The sequence below is a fragment of the Xiphophorus couchianus genome, chromosome 2, assembly GCF_001444195.1.
Source record: "Xiphophorus couchianus chromosome 2, X_couchianus-1.0, whole genome shotgun sequence".
Taxonomy (NCBI): Eukaryota; Metazoa; Chordata; class Actinopteri; order Cyprinodontiformes; family Poeciliidae; genus Xiphophorus; species Xiphophorus couchianus.
Genome location: NC_040229.1, coordinates 31,245,786 through 31,267,531, shown reverse-complemented (window position 1 = coordinate 31,267,531; position 21,746 = coordinate 31,245,786). Strand labels below are relative to the sequence as shown.

The window sequence follows — 21,746 nt, the reverse complement described above, 5'->3', positions numbered from 1 at the left end:
AAAACTGTCATTTTTAAAAATGAATTCAAGTTCATCTAAATACCAGACTGTATTTCCATATGAATCTAAATGACCGAAGCGGTGCAGAAACTAAACAGAACGTTCAGAAGGTTCTGAAACCTTCTGAACGTAATGTGAGCGAAACCCTCCCGGTTTGTTTCCAGCGTCCTGCCCTAAGCCTGACCCCCCGGCTAACGGACGCAGACTGGGCAGAGTGTTTGCTATGGGACACGAGGTCCACTTCCTCTGTAAGCCCGGCTACGAGTTGATAGGCCCACGAACCCGCGTGTGTCTGGACTCTCTGAAGTGGAGTGGACAACAGCCCATGTGCAGAAGTGAGTCACACACATAAAATAAAATAAAATAAATCGAGCCAGATGGAGGATCGGCACGTTGTCATTTCTTTGTTCTCTTTAGGACTTAACAGCACCGCCAACTCCTTGGCTTCCTTCTCTTCAGCTGTGTCCTCCTTCGCCGCCTTATCTGCCTCCTCCACAGCAGCCTCATCTTCTTCGGCTTCATCCCCGACACCCTCCTCGCTCTCCTCCTCCATCCGGCCTTCCAACTGCACACATTTCCTGGGCTCGACTCACTGCACGTGTGACGTTGGTTTCACCATATCAGGCCGAGACAATAACATCTGCACAGGTATGGCTGCTCCTCAGAAACAGTTTAAAAATAAAAAATTAAACATCAATCTTCAATATCAGTCAGTCTATGGAATCCACAACAGGCTTGTGTGTGTGTGTGTGTGTGTGTGTGTGTGTGTATGTGTGCGTGTGTGTGTGTGTGTTTTAGATATCGACGAGTGTCATCTTTTCCCCCTGGCGCAGCCTGGCCGTCTCTGCATCCATCAGTGTGTGAACACACCCGGAAGCTTCCACTGTGTTTGCCCGCCCGGCTACAGCTTGTCCAGAGACGGCCGCAGCTGCACAGGTCAGCAGCCGAATCGCAACGGCCGATTGCCAGCATCAGTATTCAGTTGTTCAGCTCCGCAGGGGTTCCTGGTGACAAGATACTTGTTTGATTGTGGTGTGTCAGACGGATCCAAATTGTAGGAGAGAAACTCTCAAGGAACTGGGACTGGGAATCCCTGACTTTAGCCGTTAGATCACATCTGGACAGGGCAGACTGAATGGGCATCAGGCCAGGGAGCCGATGTTTTGATGCACGCTTGTCTCACTTCTGACATTTTGCTCCTAGACGTCGACGAGTGTGAAAACCTTTCGCACAACTGCACAGCAGACCGGCTGTGTGTGAACACGTTTGGAGGTTTCCAGTGCGTGACGGTGAAGTGTCCCAAGACAAAAAACGTCACATACATCAAGACGTCTCCCATGTAAGGACAAACATCACCTACATTCACCTGCTCTACCTGAAATTCCCAACTCTGTGCTTAGTTCGTGTTATTTGCAGCCAGGAGGAGAGGAACCGATAAGCTTTTGAGCTCAAGTAACAATCAGGAGTCGTCAAAAGTTGCTCTCAGAATTGCTTATGTATTTTTACCCAACTAGAAATAAAAATGATTCTGAAAACAATACTCAAGTAATATTTAAATAAGAGTAAGAAAATGTTTGATAAAAAGGTACAAATTTGCAAAACATGCAAGTTATGGACAAATTTTAGTATTTTTAAAGAATAAAGTAAAATAAAAATTATTCAAAATACCAAATTCAGGCAGAAGAAATATAGATTTCCAGATGCAAAGCTTTTAAAACTGATACTTACAAAAGTTAATGTACGTAAACAGCTCTGGATAAAATGAAGAGTATCACTGCACTGGACCTCATTAAAAAGCTCCTGGTTATTCCACCAAATATTGATTTCTGAATCTTCCTGAGCTGAAACATTAATATTGTTGTGTCTAAGTGAATATGAACTTGTTTTCTTTGCATTATTTGAGGTCTGAAAGCACTGTGTCTTTTTTTATTATTTTGACCGTTTCTCATCTACTGCAAATAAATACAACATTTTTGCTTGGAACTTTCAGAAACATGTCGTCAGTAATTCACAGAATAAAAGAACAATATTCATTTTACTCAAACATAAACCTATAAAAAGTAAAAATCAGAAAAACTTATTATTTTAAATGGTCTCTTAATTTTTTTGTATGTTAAAGCAATGCAATCTGCTTTATTGACAGTAAGTCAATAGATGTTGGCCACCTGGCCAAAATAAAAAGGTCAACTCCTAAGCATTGTTTTGATAAGCCACTAGATTTATATCCATATCATGTTGTATTCATTTCACCGAGATCTTTCATTGATGATCGTCAATGATCTTACATCATCCACCACTACTCAAAGCCTTCTCCAGCTGGTTCATTGGGTTCAATGGTGACCAATCTATGAATGAGTATCTAGGAATTAATATCATGTCTCCTGTTTCTTTGAACCGCCGTCTTACAAATTGAGTCAAATGAATCCTGACATTGTCGTCTCAGAATGTGCCTGTATGCCATCAGAGAAGAAGAAAGAAAGAAAAGGTCTGTTGAGGGAATAACCTGGTACATTCAGGTCATCAGCTGATCTCATTATTTTTGGCACAGAATGTTGCCGACCTTAGACCTGACCATCTGCAGCAACCCCAGGCCACAGCACTGCCTCCACAGGTTTGTACAGGAAGCACTAGATATGATGGGTCATCACGTCTTCTGCCTCTCTTCCTCCCTGATGCACCATCGCCCTGGAGCGCGTCACGCCATTGCTCCAGAGCTCAGTCTTTGTGTGTACTCACCATTTCCTCTGGTTAGCCTCATTATTTAGTGGTTACCTACGACAACACCACCTTTCGGTCCCAATCCGTTGAGCTGTAACTTTCACCATTAAACATAGTCCTGGATTCTACTTGTTGTTGTTTTTTCCTGATTTGATTTCACCAAACCTTTAGGTGATCTCACATCAGGATTTGTTTTTCTATGATGGTGGATAGTGACAACCCTTTTTTCCTCACATGCGACGGTTCTCCACTTCCCTCCCGGTTTTAAATACAGATCCATTCTTAACCCGATTTTAGTGGTTTCTGCAATCTCCTGCTTGACGAATGCCAACGATCTGACATGTCATGAACAGACTGATGTCTTTCAACATGGCTGGAAGAGAAGCTACTCATCGCGTCAGCTGATGTTAAAAGATCTGCTGCTGCTGCAGTAGTAATCCTCATTAAAGGCTTGTGTCTATTTATTGGTTAAATCCAGGCGGTGACCTTTATTTGGCCAAGAAGTTTGTTTTTGGAGGTTTTGTTTGACCTCCAAATGTGGCCGGCTCAGCAGATGGGATGAAGCTGTCCCCCGAAACGTTTCGTGTCTGTCTGTGCGCTTTTGATTAAAACGCACTCGGTTTTTTATTCAGCGAAGTAACTAGAACTGAGAAGCTCATTTAGAAAAAACGTTACCTCAAAATACTACTCAATTAGAAGTAAAATGTCCGTTGCACTAAAACTACTTCTACTTCTCAGTTCTGTTTATTAATCGCTGTTTCAAAAAGCAGCGTAGGCAGAGTAATCAGCAGAGATAACGTGTGAGTGGATCTGTGCAGATTAGGGTGATGGTAATGAGACCCTGCATCCTCGAACTGCTTGAGGTCATCCTAATTGGTCACAATGCCAGTGGGAAAACCAAAAGGACGGCAATGCTAATATATTATTTTATTGTCTTTTGACAGATGCCTCAAAAAACAATAATTCAGCAAACGTGATATTTGAATTTAAGTCATTTTTTTTATTGAAATCTGCTTGAAATACGAATATTTTGGGGTCTACTTGTACTTTTTGAGGCAAGTAGATGCAAATGTTGATTTGTGTAAAGCCAACGTTAGCACAGCTTCACAACCTTCATAGATTCTGCAAATGATTCAACAAAGTTGACTTACATTCAATCTTCATCTGTTAATACATTTTCCAGGCCCAGACTGCAGGCGTCAGCTGTGCCCAGGAGCCTGATGGGACAGTAAATCCTGTCAACCATCAGAAATAAAACAATGCTTGACTTCTAATGAGAAGCGGACAAACTAAGTGCCTTGAGATAAACAAGACAAAATAACTTGGCGAGCACAATGACAGCCATCAGCAGGAAAGGAATGATAATGAGGGATTAGAAAGAGACAAAGAGAACCACAAGTCTCTTACCTCTGGGAACTGTCGCTCTGAGAACAATGAGCTCAACCTGCATGTCAACCACTTCCCCTCTGCACCCAGCACTTAGCTGCTCTGCAAGCCACGCTGGGCTGAGACTGAGGTTTGGCCAAACATGAGCTGCAGAACTCAGGCTTCAGCCAACCTGACTGGTCAAAGGCATCAAGCTATCTTTGACACCGGAGATGTTTACTACGTTCAAGGTTTCAATTTATTCCTACTGCTAAATCATGACTGTGGTGAGAACAGTGTTGTGGCGCAACCACCAGAGACAGCTTCTGAAAATAACCGGTCAGTGGGGGATTTTTCAGGACAAACGCATAAAAGCGCATCATAATCGAGCTGCAAAAGCATGACGAGGCAGCAATGCCTAAACACAACCCAGCTGTTAAAGCAAAGTCACATGTTAAGGCTTTCAACCCTCATTTAAATCCCTACTTATCTACAAGCTGAAGCTGGATGAATGCAAATGCTGCATTCCAAGCACCATTATTTATTATTGTTTCCTACTTTGGTCCTTTCTGCAAAAAATGGTTTAAATAGCATTTCAATTTGTAAAATAAATCATGACCTGCTGCCCAAAAGAAAATGTCTACCATTAGAAACTGATGGGCGAAACATTTTTTCTTGTGTTTGGACTGATGACAAGTTCAGGTAAATCAGGTAAATCTTTAGTTCGGGGAATGTTTGTTTCCCTCCGATAGCACATTAATCAATGCTCCAACATAACCTGCCACTGCTGTATCTGGTGACCTGGAGCACAGGGCTTGTTTGGAAATCTTTTTGAAAGAAGAGCAAGTAAGATGGGGAAGTAAGATGCAGATTGATCAAACCCACAGCCTGGTATCTCTGCTGCTTTCACTCTCCCTGAGCGGAGAGGGATACATCTGGCTTTACCAGTGTGCCATTTCCTTTAAAGGCTCAGTGCTATGAGCCACACAGTATAATTTTATAACAAAATCAATTAACTTTGTTACCTTCAGTTGCTCTAAATGCTGTATGACTTAAAAGAACATTTAAATTGGGTCTCTGTCTCTGTCTAAGGAAATCCTGCTCTTTCCAACCCTTTTTATCAGCATTGCACTGAGAAGTAGCTCCTATGATGAGCTCCGCTGATGCAAAGTCCTACCAGGTGTTTGCTAATTGCTGCTGGCTAGTCTGAAGGAGCTGAGTGAGGGAGTCGTGGGGGAAGCTTGGAAGCTGCAGCTCCGAGGAGGAGCAGCAAAAGCTCGGTTACCCCTAGTGCTTTGCAAAGCTGAATGGTTGTCATGGGAGATTAAAGGATTTTTCAGTAATGCATGAAAGAATCAAGGGAACACTCCCTGTATGTTTTGATGAAGGAACAACATTATAACATGATGTAATGCTTTAAAAAGTAGATTTTATATAACACGGTCCCTTTAATCATCCAGACTCCCAGATCAGTGGATCAGGTGTTCACCGTTTGTTTGCCAGAAAGTAGCCAACCAGTAAAACAAACCAACAATGTCCACATAATATAAAGTCAATGTGGCCATTCAAGCAGTGAGCAAATCAAAGCTTCCTGGTATAACAATTATTTTTTATCGTGCCAGCACGCTAACATGGCTGTGTTTGTAAGAACTCAGCATCGTCGCCCTAAAGGTTGGATCTGTTACCGGTGTGAGCGAGTCGCCTTTTGGAATATTTATACTTTGTTTTGCAGCGTATCCACACACTGTGCTAAAAACCCAAATCTCAGTCTCATCTGACCAAAGCATGGTCCTAGTTAAAGTCCCACCAGACTGGAGTAAAACAAATATTTCATCTTTACATTACAAACTGCAGAACTGAGAAGGCCTCTTTCTGCCATACCTCCGTTTCAATCGTCCTCAGCCAGAAAACGTCACCATGAAACCTTTTTTGTTGTTTACTGAACGACATGTGCAAAGAGAACTTGAAACTAAATCTGCTTTGAAGAAGCTGGAAAGCCCAGCTAAATGAATTTAACAAACATGCTTTAACTGAGAATGACTGTGTCTCTCCAGGCGCTGTGAGAGGAATCCGTGTATGTTGGGGGACAGAGCGTGCACGCAAGCTCCAAACTCCATCTCCTTCCACTTTCTCGCTGTGGTGTCCAACATGTCCGCCCCTCGCGTCCTCTTCCGGGTGTCGGCAGCCCGCGTGCTGGGAGACACGCTGCGGTTCGGCCTGGCCGGCAGCCATGGTCGCGGCCACTTCAGTGTGCAGCGCTCGGGTCGGCAGACCGGGACTCTCCTCCTGGTGACGTCCATCAACGGGCCGGCCACGCTGGAGGCCGAGGTGGAGATGAGTGAGCTGGAGAACAACGCCCTGCTAGGCCGCTACCTCACCAAGGTCACCCTGTTTGTGTCCCCGTACATGTTCTAGCAGGGAGGACAAGCGAGAGGAGTCCGTGGACCATTAACCATTCAGTGGATACCATAAGAGTTTGGTGTGATACTGAGACCTGGATTTTCAGAGACATCATCTTTTTGTTCGTTTGTCAATGTAGTAGTTAGAAAAGTTGTAGTATTAGCTGGTGACCTCGCAGCACTTTTTTTTTTATTATTATCTGTGTTTGTTGACTCAGCATGACCACTTAGCTATGAACATGTGTAGTCGTTCATTCTACATATAGACTTAGTGAACCTTTTCTACAGCTTTAAACACGCTCTCATTTAAAGAGGGACAACAATATTTGTTTCTTTCTTCACACAGACTAATATTGCTATAGATGTTGCCTGGTAAATCCTGGTGAAAATGTTTGGAACAGTCAATTGTTCTGAAGGATCTTTCTTGGTTTAACACACCCTGATAAAATAAATGGATCATTAAGCCGACCTCTGCCAAACATAATGACCTGGTGAGGATGTAACTCAGCTTCACCATTTGGATCAACTGCGTCGGTGCAAGACATTCGGTTTTCACCAAGCCTTAAGAAGAGGTTTCAGAAACCACTGGGTTTAAAAACGTGCAACTTAATCGGCTCACACATGAACCACCACAAAATGGTTATTTTATTAGGTCAACCAAGCTACAGTTAATGATTAATGCTTACTTGTGAAGTTTTGTGTTGGTTTCTTTTGAAAATGGTTCTGAAATCTAACAACATGAGCAGAAATGGCTGAAACAGAACGCAAGTCTTACTCTGTGTTTTTGTTTGAAGCAAAGGCTGCTGACCCCCCTTTCCTCTGGCTCTGCCTCCAGCGCCTCAACAGACTCGAGAGGTTTTACATTTGATCACACAGACGGCTAAGAAAAAAGAAACCAAGTGTGCAGTAAAAACAATTCATATTTAAAATGACAAATACTGCCTGATGGATAATATGAGCTAACATTCAGCAAAACCCAGTAAGCATTTATAAATGTGCATGTTCTTGTAAAGCGCTGATGTATTGCAGCTCGTTCAATTCAGGTTGATCCTCCAACCAGAGTTTATATACACAGTATATATAAAATCATCCTGGTCAGAAGAAAGGTTCTGTTCCTACTAGTGTGGATTTCTTTTCTCTCATTTTAAGGGAATTTATAACATTGTGGATTTGTGTTTATCTGTTCATTGGTCTGTAACTGATGTAGCGTATAAAGGAAGAGAGTAACCATGTTTACGCTCCTTCTCTGCTTATAGAGGTTTATCTTCAGACATGGTCACAGCTCCCAAGTTGAAATAAAAAGTGGACAAAAAAAATTTTTTTTTAGAAAAAGACTCTTTTCAAACTTGATCATTTTTCATGGCTCCTGCTCTCCGACACTCCATGACGACAGCCAGCCACACGTGCAGAATCTGACTTTAAACAGGAAGGTCGGCACAACTTTTACACTTGTAATCAATTCACACGCGTGTAATGCTCACTAACGCCATGTACTTTTTTTTTTTTCTTTGTACAAGCAGAAAAAAAAAAAAAAAAAAAGTAGAGGTGGTCCTAGCCTGTTTGGCGCTCTGGGCGAACCCCTCCACCCTCCTCAGATATTTTAGGAAGGAGGTCAGAGTGTTGCTGAATGTGTTCACCATCAAGTGAAAATTCCTCCAGTGAAGGATTTCACAGTTGATGGATTGTCAATAAATCAAGATTGAAAAGATGACCCTCATCCACCCATCTCATGTTTCAGTGATGCTGGCTGCATTTATAAGAGCAGGAAAGAATAAATGAAGGTTTATTTCAGCCTCATACTGAAACTTTTACTGAAATTATGACCTAAAGTATTTATGTTGTCTTTTTGTACATGCATGCATGTTTGCTGCTCTGAAAGCAGAACAAACATGTTGTCATGTACCGTCTCTATCATTTCCAGGATTCATTGCTTATCCATTCCCTTTTTTACGGGTGAAGTAAAGGGTTAAGAGATAACTTGTACGTTTGTGCTGTGAAAACTGGGATGTTTTGGCATGTTGGATAGAAGAATTTTACACTGATTTGTCAGGCAGCCAGGGGCCTCCACTGACCTGACAGAACACACACATGAAAACACACAACTCAGATGAACACCAATCCTCACACACAGAACCTCGTGCAACAAACCAGGCCGCACTCCACAGTGGTCCTTACAGTTAGTCTGAGAGCCAGCAGAGAGAACAGCAGAACTGCGGCAGCTAAACGTGCACAGGTTCAGAAGAATTCATTTAAGATCTAGATTTTATTTCTGCCACCATCTGTTTGGGCAGCAGGATCAGAGACAGAAGAGGCTCAACAGCCTGATAAACCTGAGTGCTGGTTCTGTTCTGGGGACTAACTACCTCTGGAGATTACAGTGCAAAGAATAAAATAAAATACAATAATAATAATAAAAAAAAAAAGAACATGTGCCGTCATAACATACAGTCTTCAGTTGGACACTACAGAGCCGCTGTAACACAGTCCTTTACAGGAGATCCTTTCTGCCAACAGCCATCAGAATATACAGCTCTGGAAAAATATTAAGAGACTGCTGCAAAATGATCCGTTTCTCAAATTTGAATTTTTAGACGTTCATGTTTGAGTAAAATGAATATTGTTCTTTTATTCTATGAACTACTGACACGTCTCTGAAAATCCAAGCAGAAATGTTGCATTTGCAGAAAATGAGAAATGGTCAAAAAGAATGAAAAGGATCCAGTGCTTTCAGTTCATATTCATTTACAAACACCAATACTAATGTTCCAACTCAGCAAGAGTTCAGAAATCAATATTTGGTGGAATAACCATGATGAGGTTTATTGTTGTCATCATGGGGTTCAGTGCAGTGCTCTTCATTTTTTTCTAGAGCTGAATATATATATATTTTATTTTGGGTTTTAACAATTTAGTTTCCACTTGTAATTTCCCTTATTAGTTGACTTACTAGCTTATGAGTGTAAGTATTTTTTTTTTTAAATATAATTTGGAGAGAAATTGTCTGTTTATTCTTAATTTTGTGCAGAACTTTGAGAACATCAGTGTGTGAATTCACCCGATTACCTCACCAGTCACACTAAGCATATAGCACAAATATAACTACATTTTCAATAAACTGGGAACATTTCCTTTGTTGCAATCAGTATTTATAACAGATCCACATGGTGTTGTGAAATGCAAGTACATACAGCAAAAATTACATCCTGTGTGCTTGACTGCAAAGACGGTTCTGAGAAAACACCGGGACGACAGAATAGAAACCTTGCACACTTTATTATTAATAAGAAACTGTCCATAGTTTTCTGTACAGAGCAACAAAAGGAGACAAAAACAGTGAAGAACGAGAAGTTCCATGAGTCCAAACAGAAACCATGTATTCAATCACAAACTTAAAAGACTTTCCATCACCTCTCTGAATCATAAAACAGACGACCAAACCGCCTGCACAGTTCAAAACACCGGGCAATAATTAACACACGATGTGGACATCGTCCATCTCGGACCAACCCTGTCATTTGATGGGAGATGCAGGGACGTTTTAGGCACAACTTTGATTTAAAAAAAAAAAATAAAAAAAAAAAAATAAGAAAAGACTGAAAAAAGGCAGTTGAGAGAAGAAAGTGTGGAGTTGCAGGCGGCGAGGGCGGCACTCGCTACAGAGTGCCTCAAGAATCGGCTAGATGAAAAAAGTTCATACAACACAGACAGTCATCTAGCTGTTCTGTGTTCTGCTCTCTCTCTCTCTCACACACACTCACGCATCTTAACCAGCAGGTTTTGCTACTTTGTCCCCCAAACTCCAGACCTCCACTAGTCGAGCTTTCAGCAGCTGAGGCCTCAAACTCCAGCAGCAGACCCACAGAGTTAAAAATGCTTTTACTGATACACACAAAAAAATAAAGCAAATCATTATCTTAAGCTACAGCTTTAAATTTCTGATGTATAAAAAGGTTAAATGAAAATGTCATTTCATCGAGCCCTCGCATCAGTCAAGCTGCTGGATGAAGATGATGCCTGGAGGAACTCAGGCCTGTCTCTTTCCTTTCTCCCTTCAAAAAGCCTCGCTGAAAAAAAAAGAAAAAAAAAAGGCAACAGTAAAGCACATTCAAATCAATGAAAAAAAAACAAAAAAAACACAGATTAAACAATAAATAAAGATATAACAAAACATTTATATTCACTGACATTTAAAAAAAAAAAAAAAACTGTGCAATGATTCCAGTATCATCTTCACACAAAATCTTCACATCTTTGTAATAATATGATCTGTTCTTAAAGTCTGCCCAAATTGTTTCTTCTAGAGAAAAAAAAAAAGAGAAAAGAACAAAGGCCTCAACCTGTCTGGACTGACTCCTCTGATACCAACGGAGTCAGTTTGTGTAAGAATGAGAACCGAAGTGATTTCTGCTGCTCTGCTCAGAGACGGAATGCTAACAGTGGCTGGAAGCAGCAGGAAGCTGCGACGGAGGAACCAGTTCACTGTTGGAAAACAAAATATTTATATTTACATATGACTAAGTGTTCGCTCCCCTTTTAATCCTGTGCGGCTTGGTTGAGAGATGGCTGGTAGGTGCCACCTACCTGGCAGTCCCATGGCAAAGACAGAGAAAAAAAAAAATAATAATAATAAAATAAAATATCCCCAAAAACCGTTCGACAACCAAGAAGAGTGTTGGGACAAAAAGGACAGGACTGGACAGCGAACACTCACACCAAGAGACACAGCTTCATTGTTAAAATCTCTATAGTCAAGCCTTATCCCATCCCACTTTCTACACATTTACACTTTAAATGTTTTTATTCTCCACCAGTCAGTTCTGAGAGCTCATCCTTCCTCTCTCCTGCTCCGCCACGTCCTCGCCCCCCCGCGCCCCACCACCCGGCCCGGACCCCCCCCTCAGGATGAGCAGGAGAGGAAACGGATACTGAATCGACATCGGGGAGGCGGGTGGAGACCGAGAGGCGGCGCCACACATCCAACCAGGAACAAAAATGAGGGAGAGGAGAAACTCATGAGACGTGGGAAGTCACACCCACGTTCACCAGTGGGGCTTTGGGAGTGATGTCATTTCCCCAGCAGTGATTTAAAAAAAAAAAACCCTGATGAAGAGGACAAATCAGGTTGGACGCTGCAGTTTTTTTTTGTGTGTTTTTTTTTTTTTTGTTCGTTTTGTCTTTTTGAATTGATGGGTAAAAATGGGCCGTGTGTGGAGAGGATTCCTCAGAGGCGGCGGTGGGTTCTCCTGTGAACTCTTCCTGACCCCCCCCCGGGGTGGGCGGGGCTTACCTGTCCTTCAGCTCCTGAGTCACTCGTTTTGTGAATCTGCCACAAAACATCCCAACCAGGAAGAGCAGGGCCACACCCGTACCAATCACAGTGAGGATGTAGTTCTTGGACGGTGATGTCATCACCTGTACGGCCAGGTCTGAGAATCCCTCAGCTGGCGCCACCTGGAGGAGAAACCAGGAGGATAAAAAAAAAGAAAAAACAGAACCTGGTTAAGAACTAGAGACACGACTTTCTGCAATATTTCACCACGACTGGAGAGAACATAAAAAAAACAAGACAAACAGTCGATAATCAACAACCTTCCTAGAAATGAACAAAAAATAATCAGCTACCAAATCAAACATAGGAACATTTTTAAATGACATAATTTATAAAAATCAATTATTCTAGCTGGGGCCTAAGAGTTCATATTTCTAAATAAAAGGTATTTCCACACAGTCTTCTAAAAAAAAACCTGAAATATATTCATTCTATCATGTAGCGTTTGGAATCTGCTCCATGTGGTGATTTCTGTGATCACTTCTCTTTTGTTAAGACGTTTTTTTATGACCAGATTCATCATTCAGGCTGTTTGCAAAAAATACCTGAATATTACCAACCCTTTGAGTCTTAAGTTTCAAACCTCCGCCTGGATATGTTTGCTTGCTTTAATAGTACCCAGTTTTCAAAATTTCCCGAGTAAATACATATTACCCATTTATCCATAGCAACAGGAACTTTCAATATCTAGCAGTTATGTTCGCAATAATTTACCGTGTATTTAAAGAGCGCCCCTCAGATTAATTTCACTCCCTGCTATGAAATTACCGTAATAACCCGATATTTGCTGAAAGCTCAACGTCTCCCCTGTCAGAAACTGTTGGAATTTTTCAGTGTCGCGGATTTACCGTACTGCAAATTTGGCTGCGTCGTCGCCGACACGATTTATCCTAGAAGGGTTGAACTACAACACAGTCCACTGACTGCTGTAAGGGACGGACACTCAGCGTTCATAAAACTCTGACTTTGGTTAAGAACACGGCAGTTTAAAAAAAGCTTGTGTGTGAAATTAAATTTGAGGGTCAATCCTCCTGGACAGAACTAACACACACACACGGCTGTGCAGAGTGTGTGTGAGAGCTCTACATTCACTGCCAGGTGTGAGAAGTCGGCCATAGCTTCACACCGGAACCAAAACTTCAACCTGCGTGAGAGCAGCTGCACGGCGGAGCAGACGGCTCAGCGCCTGGGGTCAGAGGTCAGCCATACCTTAGCAGCATAGCTCCACATGTCGATGCGATCCTGGAGTCTCTTCTTGCACTCTGGCTGCAGACGGACACGTTTGTCCTGCAGCGCCTCCATCAGGCAGGACATGTCTGAGGACGAGAGCCGGCTTCAATACCCAGAACTGTGCAATGATGCATGTTCACTGATAGATATACAGAGCCCCCTGGTGGACACGGGGGGGAAATAATGTTCTGCGTTCACTCACAATACAGCCACAATTACAATGATAATAAATGTCAATTTAAATTTGTAAATACTTTTAAAGAGCCTCATTTAAAATGTTTTTAGACATTCTTAACTCTTTGGTGCAAAGAACAAATGTTACTACTTGTTCTTCATTAACCAAACTAACAACATTTTTGAAAAACACACAGAAAACTGTCAGATCACTTTATTATCCCGTGACAATAAGTATTTTCCTTCTAACAGAAAGTTTCTGTTTATGCCTTAGAGGAGATGGAAAGAGATGGGAAGCCCATGATTGACATGTTTTGCTTTTGCACGAAAGTTTGTATAGAAAAAGTTCTAAAACTTCAATATATCATTAATGAGATATCTAACAAGCATACAAAACCTTACATAGCTGAAAGACTTTCAGTATTGTGAGGGAACACAAAAAAGCTTCTAGGGGGCTCCGTACAAATATACCAGGATGGACGTTCTTTCAGTTTAGTTTTTTTTTTTTTATATATATATATATAATTTGAATTAAATCAATAAAGCAGCACACTGAAACTCAAGAGTTAAGATGAATTGTGTTCAGTAACAAAAGAAACATTTCAAACTAAAGCATATTCCTCCTGTTTTGTTTCTTCTGGTCATTAAAATGTAACTGGACAACTACAATTCAAAACAAAACAAAGTAAATGCTTCATTTTTATACTGTGAGCCGTCAGTTATATAATTAATTTTTTTAGGGTTTGTGTGTGTGTGTGTGTGTGTGTGTGTGTGTGTGTGTGTGTCTTTCAGTCTTTTTCTCAACAGAAACGTCCATTTCGCACTTGCTAGTTATGTTAGCACGAGGAGCAAAGTAGATTTGACTAGCAGCCAATCAGAAAGGAAGATGAACATGACAAATAATGTCAATAAATTATTTCAACTTATATTTTATAACAATGATTGAAAAACTAATGAGATTTCATGATTACAACTTTTTTAAAATTTAAGCTTAAAATGTAAAATTTTGTTAATTTTTTACTCTTCCCCCCCCCCCAATCATTTGTCCAACTTCCGAAACCTGAGGACAGAGCAGCTGTATTTAAACTACTATTAATACAGACAGCTGGACCCTGTTTACTAATTAAGGGACCTTTGAATGCAAAGGGTTCAGCTGGATTTTATTTAAGAGTATCAGAGCAAAGGGGGCAGAATACAAAATAAAAAATAAAAAAAACAATTTACCTTTTCCCTTCACTTTAAGGCCTGATTTTGCATTGAAATTCAAGGAGTCATATATATTAGAATAATAATAAAAGATTTAAAAAAACTAAAAACAAACCCAAAGTACAGCAAACTATCAAACTGTGCATTTTGAAGATTTATTTTTGATCAAATGCGCTTCTGTACGGGTTAGCTTCACTCTACCTAGATGTGTCTGTAATGTTTATCCAAAAATAACAGGAGAAATCAAACAATACGAGGAACAAGTGCCAGTCGCTCAGCAGCTGTGTGTGTGCGAGCGTGTGTGTGTGTGTGTGTGTGTGTGTGTGTGTGTGTGTGTGTGAGGACTCACGGCGCCCCTTGCCAGGTGGGATGGCAGCACAGTGGTGTTTGATGTCCAGCGCGCACGCCGTGTGGAGAACAGGGTCAACAAAGATGTCCGCCTTGCTCTCCTTCAGCATGTTCAGCACTTCCTGCGGGAGGAGCAGGACGCAGGAACACGCGTTAAGGAACGGAGGGAAAAGGAAGTGACTCTGTAGGAAAACTGTTCTGGAATAATTCTGTTCCTTAATTTGCAGTTCTCTCTTGATACGTAATGAAAGATTATCCAGAGGAAACAAAGCTTTGCTTCGTCAGCAGATCTTTCACCTTTTTACAAGCTTCCTGTTTGATCTTCAGAAGGTTGATTTTCAGACACTCCTCCACCTGTCCTGTCTGCTCCTGAGCTGCTGCCTCCTCTGGACACAGACTTGAAATCTACACACACACACACACACACACAATTATTCACACACATGCATTTAAAAAGACAAACTCTTGGCTGCTCTGTATGCAGGCGTTTATCATACATCTCAGTGGAAAGAGAAACTATCCAGGAAAATGACTTCATGTTCATGTGTTGGTCCAGAGCAGTGATGATGACTGGACAGCTTCGTCCAGTACACTCTGCTCTGTAACTTATTACAGTAGACTGGATTACACTACACCAATTCAGTTCATTTACAATGTAAACATTAGCCAAGTTTTTTTTTTTTTTTCATTGTATAGACTGGTTTACCTTCAACAACCAACAACACATGGTCTAGGAATATTTTAAGACCATTCCCTCCCCCTGCTGGTCAGTTGGCTACACAACAACCTGTGTTAACCGACTCAAGTTTTTCACTCTCATTTGTTATAATCCCACAAGTGCAACAGCCGCCAAGCAAAATACTAGAAACAGGTTTTGTTGAACCCCGGAGGTGATGGGATAACGAAGCAAACAGGTTTGGAAGCGTGGTAGAGTGTGTGTTCAAGCAGAAAGCTGCAAACCTCTTGGGTGCAGTGGATCTGGAGCTGAGGGTCCAATCTGTAGTCCAGAGCCGACTCCTGCAAGATGACCCGAATCTGATCCTCACAGTCAGGAGACAAACGCTGCAGAACACAGAGCAGAGGAACAGCAGGAATCCTTAGAGCTTTACTGTTCCCTACACATCTAAGGCATTCCATTGTCGTCACGTGTCTTCATGATGAAAATGTAAAAATGCTCAAGTGTCATTTATACAAGTAACCATGCGAGCATCGACTCTGACCTGGTCTGCATATTTGAGTTTGAGGCAGGAGATGACCTGACCCTCCAGCTCCGTGTCCGTCGCTCCCTTGTTGAGGACGGACTGACAGAATTTTGGGATGTCGGCTTTACAGGCCTTCTTCAGCACAGGGTTTAACCTGTAGTCTGAACACACACACCCACACACACACCCAGCTGTTAGGTTTTTATCTGCTTAGGTTTATATGCTGGGCTCAGCACGAGGGGGTGAAAGGTCAGAGAGGGTGTGTGTACCTGTGTTCTGGGTGATCTGTCTCTTGGTGATCATCTGTTTGCATTTAGGATCCATCAGCTCACTGTTCTTGTTCTGTTTCAGACACTGAAGAACGTTCTTCCCCTCCGACTCCGTGCAGAACCGCTGAACAAAAACACAGTAAAGGCAATGAGACTGCAGCCTGAGCCACTGGAGGCTCTGCGGACGTTTCACAGTGGCTCTGAATAACTCTGAATAAGTAAGTATCAAACACAGGTTTTAGCAGTTCTAGTTTTTTCATGGAATAATTTTACCTAATTTCAACAACAGAATGACGGCAAAAGTACCAGCAATATTTGTTTGAATCTATTATCTTATCATGCAGGCAGAAACTTTGTTCTTTACGACATGAAATCCGTCTCTTCTCACTTTACAGAAGATCTCAGTTTTGCTCGAGTCATTTGCTGCGTCCCATTTTCTGTTCAACAAAATCCACCAGTGCAAAAAAAATAAAATCTTAAAAATATATAAAATATTAGATCTTTAAAATAATTTTTTCCTATAGTAGGTATTTGTCAAAGTACCTTTTTTCCCAAAAGGTCATGCAACATTGTTGCTCTAGACGGTTTTATGTAGCCAAACAAAATGCAAAACGGTTCTTTGGATTGTTAAGGTCGCAGACCTCTCCTGGGAACAATAACTATAGTTCACTAAAGACTGCCAATCAGTTCCAGTGTGTTACCTTCAAACATCACAAATTACTTAAATATCTTGGGGTGTTCTCACACCTAATACTCTAGTAGACTTGATTCGACTGGGGACCAAAATTGCAATACTTGCTACATTTTCAGGTGCACTAACAATTGAAAAACATGTTCCCCTCCTCGCCTGTGGTGGCGCTGCACCAAGAACTACTGAAGGAATAGATGCAAAAACCTCCGAAGAAAACACCGAGCGCAACTTCCTTCCTCACAAAATGTAAAGATAAATGGAGTGGCGGCAGATTTTAGCAGTTGGAGGATTTCCCTTTTGTCTTTGGTTAAACTCTCCAGACCTCGTCTGAGTTACTCATCATCTGGTTCTTCTTCTTCATTTATTTCTGAACAACAACACTCAACAATAGGGCTTACACTGAATAAAATAACAAAATATAGCCGAGTAAACACAATGTAATAATAGAAATCACAAGCAGTGGTGGCCCACCCGGATCATGTGCTTGCAGACCCTCATCAGCTGATAGTCCAGCTCAGGATCAACCATCTCCACCTCCTGCAGCTTGAAGATCTTTTGGTGGCAGCGCGGAGACAGCTGGCGTTTGTTCTCCTTCAGACACTCGACCACCTAGCGAGGGATGCAGACAGAGTCAAACTTTAGATTCTCCATGAGGACGAGGGACGGAATAAAGAAGAAGGCCATGAAAATGAATCCGCCTGTCCTGGACGCTACGTTTCACAGACTCAAACTGAGCTAAACTCAATGTAATTCAGAAGAATAAAAGTATAAGAAGCTGGGCTGAAAAATCAAATGGTGGTTTCATTGCCTTCTCTGTTGTCAGATTAGTTGCAATGCAATGAAAGAAAAATACCTTTTCTTTAAATCTAATTTCCACAAAAAAAAAATCTCAAAATCCTTTTAAAACAAATATTGCAGTGTGTACTGCAGGGTTTACAAAAACCCTGCAGTACATTATCACAGATTTAAATGAGCGAAATCTGTAAGAACCAGCAGCCCAGTAGGCTGTGTAGCTTCCAATAACACAACTTATACAAAATGGGAACATTGTTTCTTTGACATGAAAATGAGCAAAAAATGTGTGTGTGTGTGTGTGTCCTGTGCATTGGCTGCTGACCTGTGCATTGCCAAAAACCACGTTCTGACACAGCCGGCTGATGTCCGGCTTACATGAGTCGTACAGCTCCGGCTCCAGACGGATGTCCTCTGACTGATGGATTCACAGAGAAACAGAAATCAGGTTTAAAACTGCACCAAAGTGCTGTACAAAAACGACAACAATGGAATAATTAGATGAAAAGATGTATACAAAAAAATAATAAGAGTAATAGTAATAAGTAAATAAAACATCACAACAGAAGAGTCTGAAACACAGACTGATGAAAGAACTCTAAAGTTCAACAAGAACATCCTGCACTAAATGTCAACTGGAGATAAAAGCCTCAAACTCAAACATTCTGTAAAACCACAAGGCTTGAGTGAGTGAAGTTGCAACAGTGCGTCAGTGAACGCACCATCTCCACCTCCTCCACTCGGAGCTGTTTGCGGCATTTGACCGACACGCGCTGCTCCTTGGCGTCCTGCAGCGTGTCGTTTCTCACCGTGGTGCTGAGGCAGATGACCACGTCCACCCTAAGCAACAGGGAGAAAAACGCGTACGTCATCAACACGGCCACGTTTCAATTCAGCTTTTCAGTAGCAATTTAGATGGAAAGTGGGAAAAATAAATACAACGTCCTGGGAGCTGCATCTTCCTAACAACCGCAGAAACACTTAAAAGTGAGATAATGGGACGTCAGTGATGACAAACATCATCTGGTAGTTTATTAAGACAGAACAGCTGAAATGGTTGAGTCAACACACAGCAGCATTTAATGGGCAACTTTCTGGTGCAAAATATGGAAACTAAACTCCAGGAACTGATTTTTTCCACTTACTCACATGTTGCCTCAGAAAACAAACATTTTTATTTGTTTGGTTTTATTTTTAGCCTTTCATTCACACGAAAACTTTTACAATCACTAAAAATGATTCATAAAAACTCTGACCAAATAAAATAGAGGCTAAAAAAAAAAAACACAGTGTGTGTTTGTGAGCAGAAAACAGATTTCTGCATCATTGTCTGAAACAAATAGTCTGCATATACAACACATTGCTTTAACACAATGTTTTTAATAAATGAATATTTTAATATACTGTTCAAAAGTAGTTCAAACTATATATATATATATATGTCCACAAAATTAACCTCCATGTTTAATTCCGAACAGGAAGTCGTGGTTATTTTGAAGCAATCTGATTGGCTGACACAGGTTTTAGCTTTGTAGCTTTGTGCTACACTGCCCCCTATGGGTTGGGATGCTTAAAAATTCAGTGGCAGATTTGTGTGGGTTCATGTGGATGAAAACTTTTCTGAAACCACTCCAGTGTGTGTGGTATTTTGTAAAAACGACGTGGCGGAAATATTGGTCTTCATAAAGACCTGGGGGTGCGTGGACAAGGCCAAAGAATGTTCACAGAAAGACTAAATAAGGAAGAAATTACAGGAATCTTGTCATTTAAGCACATTTAACAATCTAGTAACAAGAACTTGTTTGATTAAAGATCGATGATTCTCATGACATGCTTTTCAATGTCGGGACAGTTGGGTGGCATAAACATCATGCAATGCTTATTAATGTCTGAATTCATCTAAATGTTCTCAAACTGGAGTACAAACCCAACAGAACCGTCTACTGCTGAAGAAGAGAGGAGAACCGGAGGAGCTTACTTCTTCTTGATGTTGGGACAAAGCTTCAGCACGTCCTCTTTGCAGGCGGTCTTAAACTTGTAGGAGAAACGGAAGTCTTTGATCTGAACCTGCAGACAGTCACAGCATACAGGACGGTTAGCTGGAGATTCAGCAGATGGTGGAGCTGTGTGCTTCACTACTACAGCTACGAGTTCACTATAAATTAAATGCAGCTTCTAAAAATTAGGTTAGGGTAGAATTTAAAAACTAGCAAAACTTGAAGCTTGCTATGCCATTTAGAATCCTCCATGTCCAAATCTGGATGCATCTAAAATAAATGATTTCACCCTCCAACCCCAACTGAAAGTGATTGCACCTTGTGTTTTACAAAATAGCATAAAGCTACGCTAAATCGGTACCAGTTGAAGGGTCTCTTTAAAGGTAAAGGTAATTTTATATATATAGAATTACCTTTTATATAATTACCAATTTCAGAATTACCAATTCTGAAAACAAAATTGCCTTGTTTTCGGCAACAAGGCAATACAAAGTGCTTTACAGGATTTAAAAGTAAATACAAAAAAAATAACAAACCAAACGAAAGAGCAAAAGAAGAAAAAGCTAATAATCCAAATGATCCAAAGTAAATAAACTAGATATTCCTATTCAGGGTTGGTAGATAAGTAGAAGTATCCTTCCTCTGGTCTAATTCCTTTTCTGGGTTGGGAAAATAGGAGTCTAAAAGTATTCTCTGGACTTTCTAAGTGCTCTAAATTTGTAAAAGTAACGAATACTCCACAGTTTCTAAGTAATAATAAAAACTAAATGTTCCTGTTCTGGAAGAATTTTTTTCTGGATTCCAAGTTTGTTCGAATTCCTTTTCTAGGTTAAAAGTGAGTACTCCACAGTTTCTAACAAAATAAAATAAAAAAGAGGAAAGGACACTTTAGGGAAAATAGCAACATTCAGACAAAACAAAGGGCAAAACAAAGACACGAGTGAAGGCGGTGACATCACAGGGCCATGAAACCACGTTGCTCAGCCTCCCGGCAGAAGTCCGATAAGATGTTGTTATCAAGGAATGTCCTTTTGAGCACTCAGCTCCACGGATAACAGGAGGTGGGAAAGAGCGTTATGATTACATATCTTCAAGGAGATTGGAAATATGCAGCGTTTCCAAGGCAACATGGGGAAAGCCAATTCAGATACAGAATGTCTTAGGTCGGGTAGATTATAAATTTCAATTTTCCCTAAAGTTTCTCCGATCCGTCTCAGTTCCCAATCATCCATATTAGTTGGTCGTTCCACTGACCCAAAACTAGCAACAAGATTGATTCCATCCCGCTAGTGAGCTTTGAGTCCTCAGCTGGGCTGCGAGTCTCAGCAAGACTCACATCCAACTTGCATCTCTGTCCACACCAACAGTCTGTTCTGTAACAGAGCTGTCAGCCAGGCGTCTTTTAGCTGACTGTCGACACAACAAGGTCATGCCTCAAAAACTACTTCCTTTTCTACTTCACAATAAAAGACTGAAAAGAAGGATTAACATGATGTAAAACCTTAGTTACATGCAGAGAGTAACTGATTATGAGAAATTTCTTTAACCCAAATAAGAAATTCTTTTTCTTGGTTAACATTGTGGAGTGAATTGTGAAAGTCAATGACTTCATGTAATCTGATTGGTTTTCTAGATACTGTACTCCTTGACAACTAAGATCAATTGGAACATATGTGTGACTTAATTTAAATTAGGTTTTGTAAAGTGCCTTGAGACAACATTTGTTGTAAATTGGTGCTATAGAAACAAAACCAAAAATAATCTTTAAATATTATGAAAGTGAAAAAAAGCCTTTAAAAGCTGAGCTACAACAGAAGCTTGGTTTGCTCACCAGCTGGAAGTGTGTGACTCCCACCGCACACTTCTCATTCATCTCCTTCTGGTGTTTGTTCTGAATCAAACACTCCATCAGGTCACCAGAGTCGATCTGATTGTCGGCTACCTCCTGACACATGGAGAGAAACGCAGACACAGACACAGGAAGGGGTCAGTTTAAAATGCTGCACTCATCATCCAATAAGTTCAT

General features: G+C 41.0%; 2 protein-coding genes and 1 long non-coding RNA gene across 3 annotated transcripts in view; 1 reads left to right on the top strand and 2 right to left on the bottom strand.

The window, feature by feature from the left end:
• Nucleotides 1-10,076, top strand: part of LOC114153128 (fibulin-7-like) — a 20,682-nt gene extending 10,606 nt beyond the window's left edge. Inside the window, exons 3-7 of the mRNA XM_028031470.1 lie at nt 165-335; nt 418-648; nt 799-936; nt 1,204-1,339; nt 6,138-10,076. Of these exons, the coding sequence (XP_027887271.1) occupies nt 165-335; nt 418-648; nt 799-936; nt 1,204-1,339; nt 6,138-6,498 (1,037 nt within the window). The 3' untranslated portion in view covers nt 6,499-10,076. The remainder of the gene's footprint in view (nt 1-164; nt 336-417; nt 649-798; nt 937-1,203; nt 1,340-6,137) is intronic.
• Nucleotides 2,835-5,155, bottom strand: LOC114153136 (uncharacterized). The gene is made up of 2 exons (XR_003597280.1): nt 4,126-5,155; nt 2,835-3,935 (listed from the first exon to the last, which is right to left on the bottom strand). It is a non-coding gene; the product is annotated as an uncharacterized LOC114153136 (long non-coding RNA).
• Nucleotides 9,739-21,746, bottom strand: part of glg1a (golgi glycoprotein 1a) — a 26,382-nt gene continuing 14,374 nt past the window's right edge. Inside the window, exons 14-26 of the mRNA XM_028031460.1 lie at nt 21,552-21,665; nt 19,702-19,790; nt 18,446-18,563; nt 18,049-18,141; nt 17,403-17,540; nt 16,241-16,364; nt 15,990-16,132; nt 15,730-15,831; nt 15,067-15,174; nt 14,771-14,891; nt 13,021-13,127; nt 11,770-11,933; nt 9,739-10,546 (exon numbers count right to left, since the gene is read on the bottom strand). Of these exons, the coding sequence (XP_027887261.1) occupies nt 10,534-10,546; nt 11,770-11,933; nt 13,021-13,127; nt 14,771-14,891; nt 15,067-15,174; nt 15,730-15,831; nt 15,990-16,132; nt 16,241-16,364; nt 17,403-17,540; nt 18,049-18,141; nt 18,446-18,563; nt 19,702-19,790; nt 21,552-21,665 (1,434 nt within the window). The 3' untranslated portion in view covers nt 9,739-10,533. The remainder of the gene's footprint in view (nt 10,547-11,769; nt 11,934-13,020; nt 13,128-14,770; nt 14,892-15,066; nt 15,175-15,729; nt 15,832-15,989; nt 16,133-16,240; nt 16,365-17,402; nt 17,541-18,048; nt 18,142-18,445; nt 18,564-19,701; nt 19,791-21,551; nt 21,666-21,746) is intronic.